Source organism: Muntiacus reevesi, chromosome 17, assembly GCF_963930625.1.
Source record: "Muntiacus reevesi chromosome 17, mMunRee1.1, whole genome shotgun sequence".
Lineage (NCBI taxonomy): Eukaryota > Metazoa > Chordata > Mammalia > Artiodactyla > Cervidae > Muntiacus > Muntiacus reevesi.
Genome location: NC_089265.1, coordinates 50,489,033 through 50,505,160, shown reverse-complemented (window position 1 = coordinate 50,505,160; position 16,128 = coordinate 50,489,033). Strand labels below are relative to the sequence as shown.

The 16,128-nt window shown below is 42.2% G+C and overlaps 1 protein-coding gene across 1 annotated transcript in view; it reads left to right on the top strand.

Moving 5' to 3' along the window:
* The first annotated feature begins 730 nt into the window (after positions 1-730).
* Positions 731-16,128, top strand: part of LOC136148660 (guanine nucleotide-binding protein G(q) subunit alpha) — a 301,839-nt gene continuing 286,441 nt past the window's right edge. Inside the window, exon 1 of the mRNA XM_065908330.1 lies at positions 731-1,075. Coding sequence (XP_065764402.1) covers positions 940-1,075 — 136 coding nt within the window. The 5' untranslated portion in view covers positions 731-939. The remainder of the gene's footprint in view (positions 1,076-16,128) is intronic.

The window sequence follows — 16,128 nt, the reverse complement described above, 5'->3', positions numbered from 1 at the left end:
GGAGCGGGAGGCGCCCGCAGCGCCCGAGGGGGCCGGCCCAGCGACGGGGCGGCGTGAGCGAAGCGAAAGCCGCACTGGGAGGCGCGCCGCGGCGGCTGCGAGCCCAGGAAAGCCTTCCAGGAGGGGCCGGGCGGCACCGCCTCCCGCTCCCCTCCTCCCGCGCCCGTCCCCTCCCTCCACCTCCTCCCTCCGCCGCCGCCGCCTCCCTCCCGGATCTGTGCTCCAGTTCAGAGAAAGAAGAAAATGTGTGTGTGTGGCGAGGGGGAGGGCGAGCTCTGAGCAGCCGCTCTGCGCCTGGCAGTCGGGGCCGGGGGTGGGCGTCTGGCGGAGGCGGAGGAGCGCGCGGCGGCCGGGCGGGCGGGCCGGCGAGCCGGGTTTGCGCGCGAGCCGGGCGGTGGGCGCGGGCAGGGCCGAGGGCGCCCGGGAGCCGCGTCAGGCGGCAGCCAGGAGCCGGCGCGCCAGGCGCGGGGAGCCGTCGGCGACCGCTCGCTGCGGGGACGCCCCGGTGGATGTGCTCTCGCCGCCGGGCGCACGGCTTAGGGGAGCCTCGGCTGCGGCGGCGGCGGCGGCGGCGGCGCGGGGGGCGAGGCGGGCCGCCTGTTCCCGGCGAAGGAGGCGCGGGCGTCTGAGCGAGGCCGGGCGCGGCGGCCTTCCCTAGCGCGCCCCCCGAGCCAGCGCCCGCGGCCGCCTCCCGCGCCGGCCTCGCTCGTCCCGGCAGCCCGAGCCGCCACCACCCGCCGCACCCCCGGCCCACCTGGTGGCCCCGGCCCTGGCCGCGGCCCCCGCGGCGGTTCCCCGAGCTCGTCGTCCCGGACGCGCGCCCGGGCGGCGGGGGCTCGGCGGCCACCGCTGCCTCGGGGGAGCGAGGGCGGGAGGGTGTGTGTGCGCGCGTGTGAGCAGGGGGTGCCGGCGGGGCTGCAGCGGAGGCACTTTGGAAGAATGACTCTGGAGTCCATCATGGCGTGCTGCCTGAGCGAGGAGGCCAAGGAAGCCCGGCGGATCAACGACGAGATTGAGCGGCAGCTCCGCAGGGACAAGAGGGACGCCCGCCGGGAGCTCAAGCTGCTGCTGCTCGGTAAGTGCCGCCGCGGCCGGACGCCGCGGGCCCTCCCGCCGGGCCTCTGCGCCCCCCGCCAACCCTCCCCAGCCCCGGGACTGCGGCCCCGGCCCCCGGGCGCGGGCGGCTCGCCCCTGCCCTCCCCGGGCGCGGCCCCGGCCACTACCCGCACCCTGAAGGGCGCGCGCGCGCGTGCAGACACAGGCGCGCGCAGAGGGGTCGCGGCTGCCAGCCCGGGGCCGCGGCTGGTCCCTCGCGGTCGCCCTGAGGGCTGTGCACTCGGGGTGCGGGTTTGTCCGCTGTGCATCTGCTGAATGGCACATCGCTTCGGGGAGACGCGGGTGGGAAGGTGGGCAGGAGGACGGGACTTACAGTGTCGTGGCCGCGGCGCCCCTGGGGCGGTGGAGCGGAGAACTGTGTGTGCGTGTGGCCTTAGGTGTCAAGCGGAGCCAGGGCGCGCGGTGGGGTGGCCTTGTGCATCCTTTATCCGTGCTTCTAGGGGTCGGGAGCGAATGGTGGAAGGGTGGGCAGATCCGCGACTGGATTCTCCAAGGAGTGATGATGAGGGAGCCGAGTGGTTGGCTCTCTGAAGAAAGGGGGCCCACGTATTCCGGGAGCGGGGAGGTGAGCAGATGTCACACGAGTGCGGTTCTCTAGCCACCAGACCACCGACGGAGGGACCCAGAAGAGTTTCTTAATGGTGACAGGCGGGTTTCTTGTCTCCACCATCCCTTCCAGATAAAGATGAGGGATACGGGAGGGTTGTGCTGTGTGGTTGTTGACAGCGATGGGTATCTTTTGTTTAATGTGGCAACCCAGATGTAGGCCTGAATTCACAATAGTTGCCAGTACAGCCTCTCAATTACTCTCAGGGAAACAAATGAAACCTTTTGTTTAAAACGGACAGCATTTTAGTATCTTTGGAATCTGGGCTAGAAGGAAAACGGGAAGTGAACAGCAAAAAATGTCCCTTTAATCTCTAAAAAATAACCCACTATTCTGCCTTCACATTAAGTTAGCAAGAAAATGCCATTTCTTCACTAGGAATTTTATTGATTATTATCTCTGGGAGAATGTTCAGAATCAACATTCAGGCCAGCACGACATAACTCTGAGCTATTGTGTTAGGAAGAACAGCTTTGCAGTAACAGGCCTGAAAAATGTCTGCACTCGTGTTCTGGATATTTGCGTGTATAATAAATAGGTTTCTCAGACATTTCTGGAAGAAGAGAATAATGTCAATTCTGATTTGGGAAGCATGCATTTTCCTTCTTATCTTGAGCATTCCTTCTCCTGGTTCAAGGAACCAGTTGCCTTTGGGAGGGAACTGCTCATGTACTGGATCCTTTGCAAGAAGGAACAAAACATAATGATCAGGAATAGTTACAAATGGTTAATTCACATGCCATGCTTCATGTCTTCATTTTGAAACCAGATTAGATAAATGTGCACATGTTTATAAAGAACAGAAGGCAAACCCTGGATAAAAGGGGCGGGCTTTAGGGAAGGAAGCCAGGGAAGGGGGAAACTGCTGTTGCAAAAGGAAGATCTTTTTATTTTTTTATGTTTATTCTCATTTTGAGCTACTTCTCATGGCTGAAAAGGTGAATATTTTCTGAATTCTCAAGATTGAGAAGAAACTAGAGTGGGTCGGAGACACGAATGGAGTTTAAGTGCATGATTAAGGGAAAAAGCATGTGTTTTAGAGACTTGAGGATGGTTTTTCTTTTGCCCTGTGTAGAGTCTTTATTTGTTTGTTTGGCTGTGAATAGGGCGTTTGAGGTCTCTCAGGCCAACCCCATTGCCTGAAATGTGGCAGCCCTGGGTTCCTAGCAGCTGAATTAGAGCTCAGGGAATTTGTCTGTCTGAGGGCCTGGGTTTGAATGTCTAGAAGGAGGACTTTGGGGGAAATACCCACAGATGGATGCTTAGTTACATATTGTGGACTTAAGTAACATATTGTGCTTTTAAAAATGAACTTGGAGATAATTTTATGAGAACAAAAACTAAAGTAAGACAGTTTTACCACTGAAGTGGTAGTGTGGAGACCTTTTTTTCTCCCCTTCTTATTAGATTTTTGACTAAGGTTTAGTACAGCCTCACCCCTGCCCCCTAATGTGTCCTATTAGAAGTGGTAGAAAAATAGGACATAGTTTAGCACCTACATTTATTAGCACTTTAAAACTATACAACTTTTTGTTAGAAACCCAATCCCTAGACATCACGTAAGGTTTACTCCAGCTTCATGTTCTGGGGATGTTGCTTTTGTAACATAACTATTGCAGTACCTATACTATGCAGTCCGTGCTGTCTGCTCACTGTAGATTTGTGTGTGTCCTCATGATTTTTGAATCCAGGAGAGGAGTGGTGGTTGGTTTGAATCAGGGGAGGTATCAGGAGGCGTTCCTTTTGAGGAATGCCTGATGTGCTGCTCTGATGAGTGCACTCAATCTTCATTCATGTAAATGAGGCCCTTCAAAAGAGTCACCAGTATTTTAAACTACTTTATTTAAATTAAGGGATCACCACTGTATTTAAATGAAATTCAACGTAAAATTATTTTCAAAGTAAATTTTAGTTCAAAGCATGACGCCATTTTAAGGAAAATGGGTGTATTTGGCAGGAGCCCCTTGTTAGTTCACATAATTAGCTAATTTTATATGTGAAGAAATTAGAGAAAATAGAGGTTACCTGCCTAGATGAAAGCATGGCAGTGAAATTTGGGCTGCCTTGATACATAACCAGCAATTATGCCAATATGTTTCAAAGTCTATGATACTTACTTATTTTGATGCTTATTTTTTTTAAAAAGTGAACTCAGAAAACTACTGTCATAAAATATATTAAATTTTGAATTGTTTTCTTTATTCATTTTCTGAATTCATTTATGTTGCTATATTTATTTTCTTAGACACCTCAAAGAAAACTGTTTGTAGTCTACATAGATATGCAAGAGAATATTTTAATCTAAAGTTTTTATATACTTCCTAGATGTAATATACATTGCTTCCTTTAATTAATATTTATGAATATTAACTAAATATTTCTATTGGTGGTACGTAGGTCACACTGTTTAATATAATCTGTCTTTAAGTCTTTATAAAACAAGTGCCATTGAATACCTGCTTCTGGTCAACAATATTCTTCTGAAAATTTCAGCTTCTTAAAGATACATTTTTTTTCTCCCCTTTAACATGTTCTTCTTTTACATGTTTTAAACTCTTTACTCTTCAGATCTTAATCATCAATAGAAAGATTTAGCAAAATAGATTTTGCTGTTTTTTTTTTTTTTTTAATTGATTGGATTCCACTTACTGAAGAGGCAAAGTTTAGGCCAGTTTTAGGTGAAAGAATATATGTTCTTGCTCTTCTAACTGAATTACAAATGTGGTTGGAAGTTTTCTTCCTATTCTAGACTGGAAGCTTAGGAGGGTAGGGACAGATTCTCTGTTGCACGCTGTAAAATCCCAGCTTCTAGCACAATCTCTAACTTATAGAGTGCTCTCAGTAAGTATTTATTGAATAAGTAAGCTTCTGTATTACCTTCCTAATAGAAATTGGGACCATAAGACAATGAAGACATTATAGAGACATGGAGAAATGTAGAGTTTTTATTCTGTGGCAGAGGAAATCTTGACCTTTGAAAATAACTATATGTAACTCTTTGAGCCAATTGACTACAAATTATTTTCGGGATCAGAAGTGTTAATGTAGGATGTTTTATTGCTTAGTGCACCAGTGGATTACAGTTCTGTGATGGTTGCATTTAGAATGATAACAATCGTGTTTAAAATACGAAAGTTTAAAGGAAAAAAAATCATACCATGTCTTGATTACTTTTTTTTTGTATAGAGGCTAGCTTAACCCTCTCATCTTTATGCCATCTACTTTTCTCCATGACACACTCACCAGAGTGAATTTTTAAATTCTTTAGTACACAGGTGGTGACTGAAGAGATTTTTACAACTTACCTATATATAATTACGTGAGAAGAACCACAGCGGTTAACTTTTAGGAATTGTAGAAAGAATGATTTTAATTTGAGCAATATACATTTGTACTGAAAACTGAACAGTTCCAGAGCAGGAAGGTACCTGGAAGGTGGGGAGTGTTCTGACAAATTTAGAGTATGTGGAGAGTTCATTCATACAGGTCTGGGTTACAAACACCCACCCCACCACCCCTCTGTAGAGCTCACTGGTGCACGGATGGGGGTGTTGATTGCCCGAGTTAACCTAGCGGTTACTGACTGTCTAGGATGGCTACTCAGAATAGCAGAATGAAAGCTTCCTTCTAAGCAGCCCTAATAACAGAATCTCCCTGGAAATACCATAATATGGTGATTATGAGGCTGCTTTAAGATCAACCCATTTTGTTTTTGCTACTCTTTTAGCTTCCAAGTGTTGAATATGTTTCTAAACGTCAGTATTTGTTTGAATGCATTTCCTCTTTTTTTTCTTTCCTTATTTTATTTTTTCTGGAAACAAAGTATTTATAGTTTGTATCTGAAGAGTGAAGTGGCAGGGTCCCTCATAAAAATCAAAACTGGAGCTCTGACCAAATAACAAAGCCTTCATAGTAAGATTTTTGCATTGAACCATGTAGATTCATTGTCTGGATCTGCCATATAACTGCCAATCTCGTACTTATGTATGAATGTATTATTTCTTCATATGGGACTTTTGGAGGCAAATTACAACCCTACTGAACAATGAAGTTATCTAGTATATATCTATTCAAATATTTTTAGGTAAACTTAGGAAGGAGAATCAGGAGAATAATTTAGTAGCCATTTTGTTACAAATAAATTTTATAGCCTCTTTTTCATTAAAGAAGTCAAACAATCCAGCTGCACTTTATACAAGATGGCTTATGTTCAATTTTCAGAGATGCCTATTAAATATAGTTATGATTTTTATTACAGATGAATTTTTAAGGACCTTAAACAGATTTTGCAGTTGTGAGACTGCGTGCTATGCTAAACTTAGCAGTAAAAAGGAACACATTTTTCTTCATGCTCCAGGCAAACTTATACTTGAAAAGAAACGAACAAGATTTGCCAAGGATGATTTTGATTCCAGCATTCATATTAGTTTTTTTTTTTTTTTTTTAAGGGGAGGTTATTAGTTCTTTTGGTATTAATGGAAGTGTGGATTGAGTGTTGTAGAGGAAAAATAAGAGAGCTCAAAGGGTACATCTTGAAAGAGAGAGAAGCCATTTTAAGAAGGTTAGGATTGCTTTCTCCCTGAGAAGGTGGAGAGAATCTGTTTTTTCTCCAGACTCTGTTTTGGGTTGAGGGAAATGCAAGTATTTGTAACAAGAAATTTTAAGTCTAATTTTCTGGTTGAAGGGGGAGGGCAGTGCCTTTTCAAAGGGAAACTTTTGTAATGGCATTAAAGCAATCTTATGATCTCTGCACAATTAATCCTAGGGAAGTGTGAAATAGTAATAGAAGGAAAAATGTGTGATTGTTGGTAATTAAATCTGTGGCAGTAACTGACTACAGTAAACAGTGAATGTTTTCTCGTTCTGCCGAATGGAGTAACATTAAAGAAAGAGCTATTCTCAGACCCAAACACTATTTTGTGTGAACAGCTGTTACTAATAAAATTATAGGCAGTTGTTTGACAATCACCTATGATTTGTTACCTTACCGATATATAAAAAACCTGTCTGATTTCTTATCTGCCATGTAATAAAAAGGAAAAAAAGAACCTAAATATTCTGTCATAAATGAGTTCATAAATCTTAGGTGGTCATGAATCTGGACTTTATAAACAAAATAAACATCCATATCGCAGTGTTGAGAACCAAAGACTGAATTTGCTAAATAGCTCTGGGGTTGACCTTTATACCTAGGCATAATTGCTGAAATCAGTGCAGAGTATTTTGTTAAGAGCCTAAGATTTCAATTTGAAGAACAAAATTAGTATTGTTTAAAAATAGAGTTATCAAGATTTTCAAATTCATTTATTTAACAATCACTTGCCAGTTTTGGGAAAACAAACATTTCCTCTAAAATTTCTTTTTTTTTTTTTTTAACCAGATGTACCATAAGAAAGAACAGTTGCATGCGGAATGCTGGTCAAGTGAACAGATATTAAGCACCTACTGTGTATAAAATAATGGCTGTGTGAGGCACACCCTTGTTTCTTATTTGCCGGCAGGAAAGGCTACCAGCAGTTTTCACAGTCCTTGATGTTTTACAGTTGACGCCCGCAGCCTGACATGTCCTTCTGGGTGTTATCCTTCCCGGTGCTGGCTTTTTGATTGGCTGTTAATACAGAGAAAAAGACAAAATAATCTGAAGGCCATTCTAGAAACTTCCCGGGGATTACACAACGGGGGAAGCAGATGGTCTTGAGAATTTGAACGCCTGAGTGATATATATTATTTCCTTGGAGCCGGCGTATCTTTTTTGTTTTTTGCCTTTAACTGTGAGAAGCTGTTAGTGACCACTTGCGCTGTGTTTCTAGCTCAAGTGGGAGCTGTGTGTGTTTCTAAGATGCTCAGCCGTGTCTGACTCTTTGTGATCCCGTGGACTGAACCCCCCCAGGCTCCTCTGTCCATGGAATTCTCCAGGCAGGAATCCTGGAGTGGGCAGTCGTTTCCTTCCTCGGGATCTTCCCGACCCAGGGACCTAACCTGGTCTCCTGGGTTGCAGGCAGGTCCTTTATACCGTCTGAGCCATCAGGGAAGCTACATGAGGACAAAGATAGTGGCCCCTGTTTCTTGGGAACTCTGCGAAGCACCTTCTCTTGCTAGGTTTATGGGGACTCAGGATCTGGGAACTTGTGGATGTAGGACAATGGGGGCAGGGTGGGCAGCTGGGTTCCCAGAAGCAAGCAGAGCAGTTGGAGGGAGTGAATTTAAACGTCTTGCTTTCTTCTAATGGGTATCATTGATTTGTTCTCCATTTACCACACCTCTTTGTCCTTTTGTGGGCCACTTGGGGCATGGTAAAAGAAACTCTGTTTTAAAGGCAAAGTCATTTTTGCCTCTAAGCCTGCTTCTCATTCATTGTCTCAGGAAAATGATTCAGTTGAACATTTTCATAATTGTTGCAGTTTGAAAAGTCGATCCTAGTCTGTCCAGCAATTTGAATGGAAAACTGTTATATGGGTCCTTTGAAATTTGAAAATTCTACACACCTTTATTACAGAATTAATTTTGGATTGTGAGCAGTTTGACTGCTTTGAAAACAAAATAGTTTTTTCAAAGAAGTGTGTGATGGATTGTGGTGTGGTCGGAACCAGAATGTTTTTAATGCTGTTATATTTCTCAGACTTCACAGAAGGGAACAATAATTGATCCACAAATTAAAGAAAAAGAATTAGACTGAGACTTTTTGTCTGTGTTGCAGGAAGTAGATAGTGATGTTTAGAAACATGTTCATGTATATTTCTGAGAGGTAGCCTCATGTTTTTCCCCCATTTGAAGAACTGAAATCATGAATTAATTGCCTCTTTCCAAAATTAGACACCCCCCCTTTTTTTTCCAATCATCATCACTTTGTAAATAATTGAAGGAGAGTTTTTCTTTTGCTTCTTTTATGGTTTTAAAGACTTTTTCTTTCATGGTTTTCATTTTTACTTTATGTCTTTTACATTTCTATTTGATGAAGAGGTGGCGGGGTGATTGGTGGCTTTTTCCATGTATTTCTTGGTGACTGCAGCTGAGCAATTGTTTCTAGAGAGAAATGTAGCAGTCTCATCCACCCATTACTCACTCTTCCAGCTTTTTGCTGCAGGCCCCCCGAAAGAACCTTCCATGGTATCCCACCCACCCATTTACTCTTATCACCGCGTCCTTAACCAATCGCAAGGAGGGATTCCTTAGATTCTCTGGTGGATGCATTTCTTTAAGATTTAGGGAACTTCCAAGTTGGTGCTTCTTTCAAACATCATGTGGCTGTGAGCTGGTGAGAGGGGAAGTTGGGTGCTTTAATGCATTAAAAGACACTTGCGAATGTGCTTTTAGGAGATGATTAACTTTCTGCAGCAACGCTGTGGTCTGCAAAACAAAAGACGTTATCAAACAAAATGTAAAATTCTCCTTCCTTTTCCAGAGGGTGTGGACTTGATATTGGTGCGGGTTACCAGCAGAAAGCTAACGAGCCTGAGCTGGATATCTATCACAGGCCACCTGGTTTCAAAATAGGATGCAGTGCGTGTGCTAGAAGGGGAGAAGGAGCTGGGGTCCTGTGTTGGGTAATAGTGCATCTTCCGCATTTGTTGATTTGAATGTCTTCACCTCACTTACTTGAGACCTTTATAACATCTCTTTCTGTGTTTCTTTCCCCATCGGGACAGTGGCTTGAGCAGCAGCCTTTGCTTTCATTGTACCCAGTCAGTCTGAGTAGCTTTTTGTTTTATTTATTTTTTAAGGTAGAGATGCAATGAAATTTTCTTGCCATGTGAACTGATATTTTAAGATCTACACTTTACAGAGCTCCTTCATTATATTACAGGTTCTTTCTGCAAATGGCAAATGCAATTTTCCTCTTGTCCTAAAGAGCTGACCCATTTCCTTTAACTTGTTCTAATAATATAGGATGACTTTAATTCTTGTTCCTGGTTTGCCCTTAAAAGAATGCTGGGATACTTGTTAAGATTTTAACTCTCATTTCTCTCTGACTCTTGTTGAATACTGGTAAATAATGCAAAAACAATGGCACCCTGGCTTTGTAAGAGTTTGTTTGAGCAAACCGTGAAATACTCCTATGGCTCTGCACGTTGCTGCAGTCATGATTGTCTTTTCTAAAGCCCGTAACTGAAAGGCCATCGGAACTCCTACCCTACCTCTCTGAACTAACCCAAGGGTGTTTTGTTCCTTTGTTTCTATAGAAACCCACAGAACGCAGAGATTGGACCATATCTAAGGGCTGTTTGAACTTTGAAGCTTTCTTTGCTTCCCCTCTGCAGCTTTGGCATCTCGGCTGCTTGGCAGCCCCTCTCTTACCCCTGGACAAGGCTCCTGAGACTCCGCCTCCCAGGAGTGATCAGCTCCCGTGGGAGGCATCACCAGGTCAGGTGGGCTCCTCCTGGCCTCTCTCCCTCTCCTCTCTTCCCCACAGGCAGCCACAGACGGCTTGGAGAGTTCTGGGCCAGAGCTGCGAGACTGCGGGAGCTGCCCTGGTGCTGCCTGGCACACTGCTGATAGTTCCCTGCCTCCTCGGGGGGTGGTATCAGACGCCTCCTGTCGTATCAGCGTGGGTCTCTTGCTTCCTGCAGGAAGGGCGACATCCTAGGAGACACGGAGGCTCGGTGCTCCGGAGCGGCCCTGCTCAGGCCTGTGTGTGTTTTCTTAGATACTCTTAGGATTCACTCCTCCTCCTCCTTCACTGACCTTTAAGTCATACTTTTCATTTGCTTGCAAGGAATCTCTGCTGCCCAAGTGCCTTTCTGCTGTTTTGCAGTGACAGGTTGGCTCTTTGACCCTGGGCATTGGGTGAGCCTCACACACCTTAGTGGAGCATGGTGGGGGTTGCTTTGGATTTGGAGCCACTGGGTCCTTTTTCCGGGGCTTTCTAGGAAAGATTTAGAGTTAACCCTTGGATGGACCACCTGTGTCCTTTTCTTCTTCCATTATGGTGCCCATTTTCTTCCTTGGGGCTTTCATTGAAACCAGAAGAATAGTTAAGGGTTGATACAGTCATACTATGAAGTAAGACGTTTCATAATTTTTTGAAATGTATTTGTATGTGTGTATACTCACACACACACATTTCTGTGGCTTCTGAACTGCTCATAATTGTCATGACCATGATCAGAGAAACTTCCTGTGTCTGCAGTCTGAAGAAAGGGCTGTGTGCCCTAAGAAGGAACAGCTGGACTCAAATCCTAGCTTTGGAGAAGCACTGTTACAAGAGCCCAGACCCACTGGAGGTGCGAGGCGGCCTCTTTGCATTCCTTGACCCTACTTTCCGCCTGGCCCACGGCTGTCTCGTTATCTTATCAGCTCCAGGCTCACTTACCTTGATTTCAGATTTGGAATGGGACAGGTGCAGGGAAACAGGAGGACAGCTGCAGGTGAGGGAGAGTGATGGGGGATATTGAGGGGCTTGGCAGGGCAGAGGATATTGCTGCTTGTAAGGGTGGGGTAGCCAGGTGTTCCTTAAGCTCTGGAGGAGAGGGAGGAGAGAAGAGAAGAGAAGAGGGGCTCTGCGCTATGCCCTGACTTGGCCACACCAGTCAGGCCACGCCCGGCCAATGCAGCTTCCACTTCTCGGCCCCATTCACTCAGCTCCCTACCGAGTTTCTGCACTGTCGTCACTTCTACCATGCCCTTCCTCTCCCAGATCATGTGTTGGGGAGAGGAGCATATGTAGAAGTCTGGGTTGCATGGGAGGCGTTTTTGTGGCAGGCACTCTTTAGGTCCTTCTGCTTCCAGAGGTGGTTGGATAGCTGAGGTCAGAGTGTGTCCTGAGGAAAACCATTCACACGTTAAAAGGAAGGGTTACAACCAGGCTCCTCCAAGTGTTTTTTTGTTGTTGTGTTAGCTGGTTAAGGTGATAGAAATGCATCTGTTACTGTGTCGAGAACTCTGCTAATCTGGTACCGGGTTATTAGACGTCTCTCGCTCAGGAAATCTGCTCTCTGAGTGGCTTGCTTCTCCTAGAGTAGAGTGCCTTTTCAGTGGCCCGAGGCAGTAAGATAAATTGTATCATGAGATATTCTTGCCAGTGGATTCTTGCTCGGGTGGAGTGATGTAATACAGAAGTCATTTGTAATTTTTAGCTGAGAAGGGCACCTGTGTGTTGGTTGTGTTCTCGTAGGAGCTGTTCACATTCTGGGCTGTCATATCCAAGTCCAGGGAGTAGACCATTCAGGGTCCCTAAAGTCTGTTTACAACCATCGTGCAAAATGGGCTTCATTTGTCCATAATATAATTAAGTGGATTTCTTGATTCAAAATGTAGGCAAATATATTTTGAATAATTTGAATAATTTTGAATAATTTGAGAGCAGAGCTAATGAATGCTGAAACAAAAAGATACTTGAAATCAGCCTCTATTTTTTATTAGAGGCTGATCTAATTCTAATCATTCCCTGTGGATTAAGAGCTAATGAACTACCATAGTATTGGCTTCTCTCCAGCCAACCTTGGGCCAGACATGGATTCTAGAGGTGGCAGGGCGTTGATGTGTTCAAGGAGTAATGAATGGGATGACCTCTGCATATCCTGTGACGTGTTGAGTCACCATCTAAGATGTTGTCTGAAGCACGTTAGAAATGACTAGGACATCTGGGGCACATGTCAACTCTTGTAATGAGGGGTCTCCTTGGTTTCCCATCTTCTGGTCAGAGGAGATACCTGTATCTTGCTTGATCAGTTCCAGAGAAATAATTTGTATTCCCCCATCCATATGATTCTTGGCAAAGGATTGCATTTTAATGGAGGAAATCATTAGACTTCATTAATAGTTCTTCAGGGAAATCTTGACTCCAAATACATTTTCACAGAAGTTACCAGATACGTCGTTTGAGAAACACATTTTCTGTAGGGCTTTGCACTCCAGACCGTGCTTCTTATGGGAACAGGGATTCTTGTCCAGGGTTTTTCTAAATCCCTAGGGTCTGTCTGTGAATTGCTACTCAAATTACAATGTATCCTTCCCAGAATTAAAGTGTTACGCATCACTAATACAGAATCACATCATCACACAGTGATTTATTTTTTCTATTAAAAAATATTCTTTCTTTATATATCTTCAAGCAGTATGCTACTGCCTGAATTTATATTGCTTTTTATTCTCCTTTTAAAATGAAATAATGAAAAACATTTGAGATATACATCCTCTGATGATATGGTTGTTTAAAGTTTAATAATGAAACAAACTATTGTATTGAATAGACAAAGTTTGAAACAAGGAGTACGTTTCTTCCAAAAAAGAATTTTCTTACATGATTAAGAATTACATTTTGTTATTTTCATGGCCTTTGAAATGACTGTTCATAATATTTTTTGTTGTGTTTTTCACTGTTTTTGAAATTTTATGAATAATGCAGTATATTAGATAAAATATGAAAAATGTTTTAAAATTTATTCATAAGTTTATCTAAATGTACCATTCTGATCCAAAAAAACATGATTTTTTGTTTTTTTATATATTCCCTTCTAGACTGTTTTATTTTTATGTTTCTTGTATGGATGTAATCATACTGTACAGTTTAACATGTTGTAAGCGTTTTCTGTGTGCCTGTATAAACTTCATATTAATATTTAGAATTGGTGTATAATATTCTGTTAGAGGGTATATATTAATTTGCTTGCTTACTCTTTTTTTTTTCTTTTTTTTAGCATTTAGATTTCTCCCAGCATTTCAATTTTCTAATAACTCTGTAATGAAGTTCTTGGTATAGATCGCATTTTTAAAAAACACACACAGTTGCACACTTTTGTTAGACTAGATACATAGAACTGTTACTTGTAAGTTAGAGGATGTGAAAAATTTTACAACTCTTGATTACATACACCTTAAACATATCCTGAAATGATTGTGTATAATTTGCAACATCATGAATGTTATAATAAGATTATAATAAATTAGTAGACATGCACTTAAGACATGTGCTTATTTGATCACCGTAAGATGGACCATTTCCTGTATGTTTGTTTCTAGCTGAATTCCTCAGTTTCTAAGTAGCCTCTTCATTTCCTCTGCCTGTTTGTGAACTCTGAGCTTACAATGAAATTAGCCTTTTTCATGTTTACTGCAAATAACGTAATCCCCGTCTGTTGTTTTCCTTTTACTTTGTTTTGTATTCTTTAATACAGAAGTTTTTAATTACTTTGAAGCCAAATCTGGTGATTTTTTGCTAGTTTCTTTTAAAATAAAAATCTTAATCTGGTTTAGATACTCCACAAAAACCAGATTTGCTCTTCTTGTTATGGATGAAACTCGATTGAATATAATGTTTACACATCACTGTTGTATGGTTCTTTTTCTTTCAAAATGAAAATGAAATGCATACACATAAATTGACAACATCCCAAATTATACAACATAAGCTGTCCTGTATGTGCTTGGCTCTTTTCATCTAATAATATGTAATGGATACCTTGCCATTTAATATAAATCTTTTGTGTCATATTTATAGCTCTTTGGTGTTGCAGTGGGTTTTTGTTACTGGTCCAGTGTATTAGGAAGCATGCAGTGGTATGCTGTGGCTAGCTTGCACCTTCTCATCAAAGCCAGTTTTATACATTTCTTCTCAACTCTGCATTCACTGACTTCGTTTTGGTAGCTTATGAAATAGCCATGATTGGGGTATTCACACCTCAGAAATAGGCTAATATTACGAATAAGAGCTCTCCCTTACCCACGCTTGCAAAACTAGTTAAAAATTTGCCAGCACACCACCTCTGTATGCCAGCATACCTGACCCCTTGTTAATATATATTTAGTTTGAAGCTATTAAATTTTTTTCATAATCACTGCTCAATATTGTAGGAGATCCATCTTTGTACATTTATATGTTCAGATAAGTTCCTCAAAGTTGTATCATTAGTTCAGTGATAGGCTTATTTAACATTTTGATACACATTACCACCCTCTGCCTTTTAGAAAGGTTGTGTTGGTTTATTTCCCACCTCAAATTTACGTTAGTAATTGTTTTGGCACATTTTATTATCATTAGATTTTTATTAATCTGATGGGCAAAAAAAATTCTTGCATTTATTGAATTTCTGTTATAAAGTCTTCAATTTCTTTTCTAAACTGCCTGTTTACAAAAATAACTAACAGGTGCCTCTATCTACTATTTAGTTTAGGTTTCAGGTTTACTTTAGGTTTAGTTAGATTTTTTAAACCACTTTTAGCTTCAGCTTTAATAACTGAGATAGATATTTCTAAAAAATTGACCTTTTTGTCTATCCATAGACAAAATGGAGTGCCCGAGGATGAATATCTCCAAGGAAAAAATAAAACAGAACTGATAAGGTTTGGCTGTGTGCAAAATTGTACCGTAATACAAAAGCTTTTACTTGTAATGAAGTCCAGTTTATATTTTTTCTTTTGTTGTTGATGCTTTTTGTGTCACATATTGCTAAATCCAAGGTTACAAAGATTTACCTCCACGTTTTCTTCTAAGAGATGTATGCGTGTGTGCATGCTAAGTCGCTTCAGTCATGTCTGACTCTTCACAACCCTGTGGCCTGTAACCTGCCAGGCTTCCCAGTATATGGGATTCTCTAGGCAAGAATACTAGGCCATGCCTTGCTCCAGGGGACCTTCTGGACCCAGGGATCGAACCCGCGTCTCTTAAGTCTCCTGCATTGGCAGGCAGGTTTTTTAACCAGTAGCACTACCAGGAAAACCCCAAAAGTTGTATAGTTTTAGACTTTACATTTAGGTCTTTGATCCACATTGAGTTGATTTTTGTATATGGTGTGAGGTAGGGTTATGATTTCATTCTTTTGTAAGTGGATATGTAGTTGTAACAGCATCATTTGTTGAAAAGACGTTCTTTTTCCATTGTATAGTCTTGATACCCTTATTAATTTATTTTGCCTTATTTTATTACTTTCTTAGTATAGGTTTATTTGGTTGTATTTTTAAAATTTTCTTGAAATTCTTAATTATTTTAACATTTTATTGATTTAAATTGGAAGTGTTTAAAGCTTTGAATTTTCCTGCTTGTCACTACCTAGTGTTCATATCATTCTTTTATAGACATTCTAAATTTATGATTTTTGTCTTTGAACCAGGATTAAGACAGTTTAAAATTTTCTAAGTGGTTGTGATTTTTTTTCAGCCCTTGTTATTTATTCCTTGTCTGACATCCTTTTGATAACAGATTGTGGTCTGTATTGTTTTTATTTTTTGAAGTTTATTATAGACCAATATATAGTCAATTTTTGTTCTATGGATACATGTATATATTATATATAAAATAAAAGAAATACGTTGTGTTATTTAATTTTACTGCTTATATTTGGCTTCATTTCTCCATTCTTGTGTGGTTTAAGTTTCTTGTCAGCAACACTGATTTGGCAGTGGTTGGCATATAAATGTGAAGTGTCAATAAGTACGTTTTGAATGACTGCAGCGCCTGCTACACATATTTG